Source organism: Diadema antillarum, unplaced genomic scaffold, assembly GCF_040938485.1.
Source record: "Diadema antillarum isolate AM-2024a unplaced genomic scaffold, OU_Dant_1.0 seq00000386_RagTag, whole genome shotgun sequence".
Classification (NCBI taxonomy): domain Eukaryota; kingdom Metazoa; phylum Echinodermata; class Echinoidea; order Diadematoida; family Diadematidae; genus Diadema; species Diadema antillarum.
In genome coordinates, this window is record NW_027271384.1 from 997,614 (window position 1) to 1,007,367 (window position 9,754).

Sequence of the window (9,754 nt, forward strand, 5' to 3'; positions counted from 1 at the left end):
GATCTTGTGACCGTGATCCTATTTTATACGATTATTTTTCTTCATGAAAAATGATGAATTATATACTGCTACTATACTACTTTTGCACTTGGGTTTTTCCTAAAATTTCTTGTTTTTGATTGAATTTTATGTATCTTTCCGCAGTTTATTGGAATGTATTTTTTTTCATTGATTGATGTTCTACTGGAAGTTTTACTGATTGCACCCAATTTGATTTGAGTTCCTCAAGAACAAAAAGCCAAAAAATAATACAGCATAAAGAGAAAAAACTGTAAGATTTATAATTACATGATGTATGATCATGATATGCTACATGCACTTGAATATGGTAACTACTACTGTACCAATGACCATGCACATTAAAATGAAACTTGAAGTTTTTGTATTTGCAAATTATGGGCCTACAGTGAATTATTATTTTTTCCAGGTCAGAGGAAAAGAAATTATGACAATTAGAACCAATGATTGCTTTTGAATGTTCATAGTTCGACCTGATGGAGGCCTCTGTAGCAGCACAAATTATTACATTCCTCAACAAGACAAGTGGCAGGGACAAATTATACAGGTAAGTATACTAGGAGAGTGAAGAATGTTGTTCACATATGACCAATTTTCACAATATCCTGATAAAGGTAAATGCAGACGACATCACTTGTGGCATGATATTAATCGAAACAAAATGTGGTTACTGGCTTTTGAACTCTGTGTGGTAGGTTTTTGGAAGTAAAATGGCACAAACTATATGTTATTTTAAAGTGTACAGTCAACAGAAGTGAACAATTGTCGGTATCCAGAAACCTAGGTTCAGCAGCTTTATCTTTGTCCAATAAAGATTATCAATCACTGGAAATGTCCAGAGTATAGAGACTCAAAATCATGAGTCGAAAGTAACTCGATACTACACTGTACATATGTATGTATCAGTGATATGCCCTGTATGTTGTTTGCAGTATAAGTAGCATCTGAAACATGGTCACTCTGTACATATTTTTATTCATTTTTCCCCCATTGAATGCCATTATCATAAATTCCATTCCACAGCCATGATCGTTAACCATTTGATGGTTTCTAGTGAGCAAAAACCACACAGCAAAAAATTGAATCTCCCAGACAAGTTAGTACGAATGATACACAGCTTGTACACTATTGTACAAAACATGACAGACTCAGTTGTGCCCTGTTTGTACAGTAACAAAGATCTGTGTGAGCATGTTTCTCATAGACTGGTTACAGTGCACTTTTTTGGCCCTTGAAATGATTTACACCCAAAAAGAAATACATGTACTGCAAAGTGAGGAATGTTCATGTGCATTTTAATTTCACGAATTTTGCGAGAGTCAAGATTCACAATTAAAATGCATGTGACAGTTCTTGCCCACACTCTGCATGGAATGCCAGAGGCAATTCCTTAAAATTTCATGCTGTGAAATATCTTGCTTTATAGTAACTTGGTTTATACCAGTAGAGAGCAAGCCATTTATGAGAGAAGTTTACTGGTATGCTGTGTATGTTGGTGGGCAAAAAGTGAAAGATTGGGGGGGGGGGGGGGGGGGGGGGGGAGCCTGTGAAGCACATATGAAAACCTCACCCAGCCATGATAGTAAAATATGACTGTTTTGTGGGCAATTTAGACTGTAGGCATACAGCAAAAAGAACCAAAAAAGAAAAGGCAATAATAAAAGATGCTTTTGCAAAGCTATGTACACAGTATTATCTCTTGATGCCGTTGTGATAGCATGTGAGTGTTGAGCTACTTGAAATAGGTATTCCTAAACAGACTAGTGATTATAAAAGTTCACGAAGAAGCACAGGCTGCAAGAAGGTGATCAAACCCAAATGGAAGTAGTGCCAAAGGTTGCAGTAAACAAATCTGTGTACATGTATAAACCCATATATGCTCTGTAGCCTAGGGTTGTATGTATTCCATCATATCCACTGAAAATACATCCCTTTTTGATCAATATTTATTTACCAGGTTCAGAGATGACCTCTGTTGTTGGAAAGAGTCTATTTTTATGGTCCTTGTGAATTGCTTCACTTCAGTTTTAACTTTGTCCTTGGGCATTTTGCTTAAAAGAAGAATACAGTTACAGTAATGTTGATGATATATGTGTGTGTACATACATAGGAAGTCCTTAGTGAGAGAGAAAAATAAGCCTTCTCCCCCATCCCTGCACACACATACATTCCCAGAAAACAAGCTAAAGATAAACATTTTATTCATGGTCAGGGTCACAAATGAGTGTCTGGGTGACCTCAGATGGTGCTTCACTCTGATAGCAAGGCTTGGCAAGGGCATGCAGAGGTTTCCTTGAGGAAAACAAAATCTTTGATTAGGCGAGGAGCCTGAAAATTTATCAAGAATAACTTGTCCAGTTTAGAGATTAAAGGGATCGTATAGTTTTGGTTGAGACCTAATTTCAGGTTTCTACAATTTTTTGTTGCTAAGATAATGAGAAACCTTATATCAAAATATGAAAGAGCATGTAATTCCATGAGTAATTCAACATTTATTTGATGAAAATTGGTTTTGAAATGGCTGAGATATCCAAAACAGAGCGATTCTAACAAAGTGTGGGACCCACACTTTATTACGATCGCTTTGTTTTACTTTGTTTTTGGATGTTTCAGTTATTCCAAACCCGATTTTCATTTTAAAAACTTTGGATTCCTCTTGAAATGTTATGCTCTGTACTATTTCATAAGTGTTTTCTTGGCATCTCGCAGAAAGTTAAAAGCCCAATTCTCATCTCCACCAATACTGTACCATCCCTTTAAGGAAAGAAGAACACCTTGAGAAAAACAAGAACAACAAGAGTACTGTCTTTTCTCTCTCTCCATGTGAACACATACACAACTGTGTTTGTGTGTGACTTTTCCTTTGCATACTGTAACATGTTTGTATTGTACGTGTTATTTCTGTGTATAAGTAATGTGAACAAAAAAAAAAAAAAAAACAACCAAAAACAATTTTGTGATCTTGAAGCTAGGGCTTGCACATTAACCCCATATACATGGTAATTAAAGATCATTCATTGCATGCTTGTTATCATGAATGCGGCATATTGTAGCTTAACACATTTAGACATGTCATAACTGAACTTGCTATTGTAGAAGGTTGTTTTACCATCCTGTGATTTTTAGCCAGAAAGGTTTGAAATATTTTAAGAGTGCATATCTTTGAATCTGTACCTCTGTAATATAAAGGCCTAAATTCCTTAACCCATTGAGGACGAGTCCCGAGTATACTCGGGCAGGGGTCTATGGGAAACGCTTGTTGTAGCACGATCAGCCCGTCCTCAATGGGTTAATGCTGATATCTTACTTTGTTTATACTTTTCTCTGCTTGTTACATTACAAAATTGTTGACATATCAGAATTGCATAGCTATAACTATTTGTTCTTGTTCTTTTTTTTTCTTTTTGCTGTGAATAACCTTAGCACCTTAAATGTACTTTGTGTAGAATTATTGACTGTTCAAATCAATAAGCTATCCCCCTTTTGGAATTTTGTGAATTAAAGCATATTACAGTCATGAATGAAAATTTTCTCAGTTGATAAACGTGAAGCAATGCCATTTGTTTTGTTTTTTTACACAGAACATGTCAGTATGGCAGCAGGTTAGCATGGTGGTGCATTCAGGAGACTAAAAGAGACCCAATTTTGGTCAAAAAGCTCAAAGGATTAGACTCGCATCTCAGTACCAGCAGAAAATGTAAGTCCAGTGGGGGATATGAGGTTCATACTCTGAGAGTGTTTGCATTTGCTGGTTCAAGTCATTTGTACTTTGACCTTTGCCAGAGCAGCAAGTACTTGAGTGCCTTGTTAGTTTATTATTTAAATATTAGCACATTACACTGATCATCTTCAGTCCCAGAGATGTAAAATTGATATGCCAGCCACTTAACTTTAGATTGTAGTTTGATTTTTAATAGACAAGTGGCATATCTTTGGTGTTTCCTTTTGCTATTTGTGAAGATTAATACTGTTAATTGAAAGTCTCCGTGTTATGGACATGTACAATTGTATTTGCCTGTTTGGTTTAAGCTTGAACCTTGATAGTTGTCTTTGTGTGTGCAGTGCGTTTCTGTCCCTTTACATTTTTTTTTATGTACAAAAGGTAGTGTACATATTTCAGAATGCAAAGTTGAGTAAAGATACTTTCCAGCTATTCTTACTGTGTATACATGTAGATGTTATCAAAAGAACACTCATCAATGCTATCTGGTTATTTGTTTGTATGCTTGTCTTTTTTTTCTTTTTAATATGTTTCTCATCTTGTGATTTATTACTGAGATGCTGTGATAAGGTTACAAAACAGTGATTAGATTACAAAACAAGAAATGTCACAACCTGAATATGTTTTACCAAATCATTTAATTCTTAGATAGTCAAGGAGGAAAAAAAAAGTATGTCCTATATATACACCTACAATGAATAGTGCACTCACTGCAACTATTGTACTCGGCTCTTGCGTCTTGTATGCTGAGAAATAGTGGAATAGGCAGGAATGAATACAATGTACATATAATAATAATAATAATAATTGTTTTGGATATAAACTCCAAATTTTATTGTCCAAGAATGGAAATTCATTTTGCCCAATTGATCGTGGGCCCGGCAGCCACTGAGCAGCGCCAGATCGACGTTGCTCTAACCCTTTCAACTGTTGAACGGCAAACAAGGTAGCAGCAACTCCCATCTTTTAACATCTTTTGTATTATATACAAACATACTGTTTGCAATTTGAGAGTGATGGCATTCCCTTTACCAACAGACATTCATGAAATTCTGAAGACGTGTAGTGATTAAATTCTTGTTTACTTTGTTTCCAGTGCTGCGCATAGGCAAGAGTGTCGAGCTCCTGCGGGCAGCCCAGAAGTCTGTTCACCTGTCTGACCCATTCCTGCAGTTCACCATCACCTTTGCCAACGTCAACAAGGCCACCTACCTGCTTGTTGACCACCTCCTCTGGCTCCATCGGGTGGGGCTGGTCACTGTGGACAGCAGGTACTACGGCCATATGTCCAGCCGCTTCTGGCTGGCCACTCTCATCCTTTGCCTCTCTCGTGATATCTATAGCCTCGTCGATGTCTTGACAATGCTTCTCTCAACAGACTCCTCCCAGAAGACAGCTTCTGAGCCCTCCCCCATCACCCATCAGCATTCAAACGGGTCAGTGACCCAGACTGAAGCCACCGATGGGAGTGCAAGAAACAGTCATCGTTCCCGCATTGCAGTGGTGCTGTTCCGCCACCACTTGGCCCTAGTGCTGGACACGCTCAAGAACCTTGCCGATCTGTTCCTGCCACTGACATATTTAGGCTACATCAACCTGCCGGCAGGCGTGCAGGGACTTCTGGGAGTAATAAGTTCTGTCATAGGTGTCTTGACAGTATGGAGTTCCAAATTCAAGCTGGTCCCATCATGAAAGATTTCTACAGAAATAGATACCTACTTTTTATTGCCAGATATTCCATCTCTTAAGAGTAGTTTTAACATTGTGTCAAATTGCTTTCATGTCCAACTCCTCACCAAGAACCTTAGGGGTTTTCAAAATTGTCAATGATTCTTTGTGTGTGTGTGTGTGTGTGTGTGTGTGTGTCTCAGTGTTTTGTAACCTATTTAAATCATGCACAAAATATTAGAAGATGCAATTTTTATATCACATGAACTTTCATGCCAATATTGATGGTATGATAAGCTTATTCTGTTCTGGTATGAAAGTCATGGTTCACTCTTACAAGGTACCTGGTAGATAAACTTTGCGATGTCTTGGTTGCATGATTTATGGACGTCAACAGTTTAGGATTACACTGCAAGTTTACATAATATGTGACTGTATAATTCATTCTGTCGTCAAATGCATGTAAATCGTCCACATTTAAGAGGACAAGTTGTACAATACTGTAAAACACAATATATTTGTGGCATGAAATTTTCGCAAAGTGGAGCCGATGACCTTTTCGCGGCATGAAATTTTTGCAAATTGCCACTGGCACCCAATGCATGAAGTGTAGACAAGAACTTTCGTGTGCATTTTTATTTCACAAATCTTGGCTTTCGCGAAATTAAAATACACACTCCGAGAATTCCTCGTTTTACAGTATCGTGAATAACTTCTGCTAACTGCCACTTTGTCTCTATTCTCGTTACTTGTGCACCCACCTCAGTTTTGCTTTAACAAAGGCTGTGCTTGTGAATTCTTATCCTTGTGTTGAAGAGTAAAGATATGAAATGTCTATGTTGAAATATTTGGTGCACTGGGGTATGTTGTTGGTAGCAGCAGTATTTTCTTGAGTTTGGAGTCAGGGTGACATAGCATTGATATAAGGAATACATTTGAATGAATGATTATACTGTAAAACCAGAAACAATCGCAGCATGAAACTTGTGAAGTGAAGTCGATGACCTTTCTTTTTTATGCCTCCGCAACGAAGTGGCCGGAGGCATTATGTTTTCGGGTCGTCCGTCCGTCCGTCCGTCCGTCCGTACGTCCGTACGTCCGTCCGTCCCGTTTTGTTTCTGTCGATATCTCAAGAACCGTGTGGTGGTTTTACATCAAACTTGGTATGAGGGTATATCCTTGGGGGATAATACTTTGTGTGGATTTTAGGGTCACAGGGTCAAAGGTCAAAGGTCACGGGTTTATTTTGTGAAAAAAAAAAATGAAATTTCATGTTTTTCTCCATATCTCGCAAATGGTTCAAGGTATCTTCATGGAACTTAGTATATATGCTTGTACCGATGGGCAGTGATTATCTAGGGAAGTTGGGGGTCATGGGTCAAAGGTCAGGGGGTCAAAGGTCAAGGTCAACTCCTCAAAATATCACTACTTTCCTTAAAATGCAATAGGCTGAAGGTTTTTTTTTTTTTTTAAACTTGATGTATGGCATGTATTACCCAATATATATTTTTGGGGAAGTTTCTTGCCAAAAGGTCAAAGGTCAAAAGGTAAAAGGTCAAGTGAAAGTGCTAAATTGCACTTTTTCCTCCATATTTTGAAAGTAACTCAAGGTATCATCATGAAACTTACATATTTATGCATGTTCAACCTAACAGTGATTCTCTTTGGAACTATGAGGTCAAAGGTCAAAGGACAGGTTTAGATAATGCTATTTTCCCATTTGATACTGAAATTATACTTTTTCTCAATACCTTGAAAATTACTCAATGCATAAACTTATAAAAGGGTCAAAAGTCAAGTAAAAATCATCAGTTCCCCATATACCTGCACTCTGACATTTTAATCATTCATCCAATTGAACCTAGTTCTAGGAAAGTGAACATTCAGCACATTTGTGTCAAACCTGTCATTTTAATATTTTGCCAATTGTGTGAAACTGTCATCACACATTGTCAAGACATTGTACTATAGACCTATTAGGAGAACCATGCATTATGGCGGAGGCATATCAGTAGCCGTAGCGATATATCTAGTTTTCTTCTTCTTTTTTTTTCGGCAAGGAACTTCTGCAAATTATTGCCACTGGCATTGAATACCTTGTGTAGACAAACACGTTCATGTGCATTTTACTTTCGTAAATCTTGGCTCATTGAATTTGCCAAAGTTTCATTCACACCAAAATTTCTGGTTTACAACATACAAGTCCAGGACAAGATGTGTTTATTTAACTCCACGAAAAAATTTGTTTTTGAATGTGTATACATTGTATTTATGTTCTTAGTGAGTAAAATGCATCTTGAGGTTTAAAAGAGATCTGGGGCCCATTGCATAAAAGTTACTATTATGGTAACTACCATGGCAACAATACTCGAACAGCCAATCAAAATCAAGAATTCCATGGAAGTTACCATTGGATGGCAAAGTTACCATAATAGTAACTTTTATGCAACGAGCCCCTGGAGCTGAAGTGGTGAAGGTTTTATTACATTGTAAACACATCCTCTGAAATTGCAACAGGAATACAAACAATATTTAAAGATATGAATGCTTGAATGTTATATATTATCTTTTACAGACTTTGAATTTTTTACTGAATAGTCAGGGACAGTTGGTTTTGTAGTGTATTTTGAAGTATTTTATTACATTGTCAGATGTTGCAGATGACTCTGTCTTTTGTTTTAGGCAGGGTGTTGTTACTTTTTTCCCAGCAGGATGCCATTTATTATTGAAATATTATAGTTGGGACTCGGACATTGCATGACCAGTAACTATCAGGAGGCACCATTCCTAGCTCTATGAGCAAATTCATTGGGGGGGGGGGGGGGGGGGGGGGGGGGGAGTCATATTTTACATCAAATGTATTGAGTAATTCCAGTTATCACTACATACATGTATAACAGAATCGAGTGATGAATTTTATGCACTGTATTACAAAATCAGTGGCAGTTGTTCACCTAGCTCTAATGCATGTAAGAAGGGATAATGTGCTTAAAATCATACTTTACCTGTTTTTTGGTGAAGCACAGTCAGTGTCATGTACAGTGGACCCTCCCATTTCCATAGAAAAGGTGAAAATGTGCAAATATTCACACTGTAAATGGTATAAAACTGATTCTTATATTGATTTCAAACTGGATTTAAACAGCTAGATTTTATGGGACTCCACCATACATGGTTGACCACATTGTCATCTACACAGTCAATTCCCACATTAGCATTGTTTGATTTCTAGAATAAGATGCTGTAGTATGTGACCATTGCTCTCCAGTCAACATGAATCTAAAAGTACATTGGTAGCTTGTAAGTTGCTTTTAACAGAAATGCTTGGCAACTGCATGAACTAACAAGAAGGTATCCTCAAAGAAGCACACGTACTAATACCAACAAGGAGTTATGCTATTTATAGTTACATGCAGTAGTGGAGGTTCACAGTACGTTGTATCACTTTATTCAGTGAGCAGACTGCATATCAACTTGTATCAAATTGCCAGTTGATGTAACATTTAATCTATGTTTTTATTATGTGGTTGTGTTGTCCTTCATTTCTGGCCTACCCATCATTGTAATGCTTGATCTACAGTATTATATGGGCAATTCCACGGTAACTAGGACACAGGTGCCAAAAATTCAAAATGATATTTGTTTCAAACACCATACATTTTCAGACAGTACTTGAGTTGAAGTTTTAAGAATCATTATGTTTTTCAATAAAAGCGGCCATTTTGATTTTCAAAATGGCTGCCAAAATATGCCTATAACTCAATGGTGAAAAGAGTGTATTGTCGCATAACTTACTCTCTGTATATCCACTTTATTAGTACTCTAAACAACAATCTTTCATATGTATGCAGTTACCAGAGAAGTCTTTTACCACACGATAGAAAAAAAAAGCTGGTAGCTTTAAAGAATTTGATAAAAACTGTTAATTACTTTGGTAATGATGGATGTAACGTCAGTTACCAAAAACAAGGAATTTTTAAGTTTATTCATCAAAGGAAGTGAGCTGTATGATGTAACTTGGGATTTCTAATGTATGCCCATATGCCTTTATTTTAATACCAGAAATAAGGATACTTGGCATACTGGAGAGTCAAAATGAACACTACAAAATGTGTAACGTCAGTTACCGAAACGTCATACACGAGTATGTAACGTCAGTTACCATGACAGTAATTACAACTGAGGCAAATTTTTTGACTTTTGGCCATTTCAATACATCTGGGAAGTCAACTTACAACAAAGAGCAGCAATCCCTTTCATAGGAAATGATGTCATTACCATGGTATGTCCATGGATATTTTTTTTAATTTTATTTTATTTCTAAATTCATTTATTCATTCATTTACC

At 37.0% G+C, this 9,754-nt stretch overlaps 1 protein-coding gene across 1 annotated transcript; it reads left to right on the forward strand.

The window, feature by feature from the left end:
• Positions 1 to 494: 494 nt before the first annotated feature.
• Positions 495 to 6,417, forward strand: LOC139731881 (peroxisomal membrane protein 11B-like). Its single transcript, XM_071642757.1, has 3 exons — positions 495 to 565; positions 3,600 to 3,715; positions 4,836 to 6,417. The coding sequence occupies exons 1-3, from the start codon at positions 495 to 497 to the stop codon at positions 5,429 to 5,431; spliced, it is 783 nt and encodes a 260-aa protein (XP_071498858.1). The 3' UTR covers positions 5,432 to 6,417.
• Positions 6,418 to 9,754: the final 3,337 nt, after the last annotated feature.

Bases quoted from the DNA above. Each gene is read 5' to 3' on its own strand.
- LOC139731881 (XM_071642757.1), top strand. From the start codon at position 495: ATGGAGGCCTCTGTAGCAGCACAAATTATTACATTCCTCAACAAGACA. The intron at 566-3,599 runs GTAAGTATACTA...TTTTTTACACAG, and splicing joins GGCAGGGACAAATTATACAG to AACATGTCAGTATGGCAGCA. The intron at 3,716-4,835 runs GTAAGTCCAGTG...CTTTGTTTCCAG, and splicing joins TCTCAGTACCAGCAGAAAAT to TGCTGCGCATAGGCAAGAGT.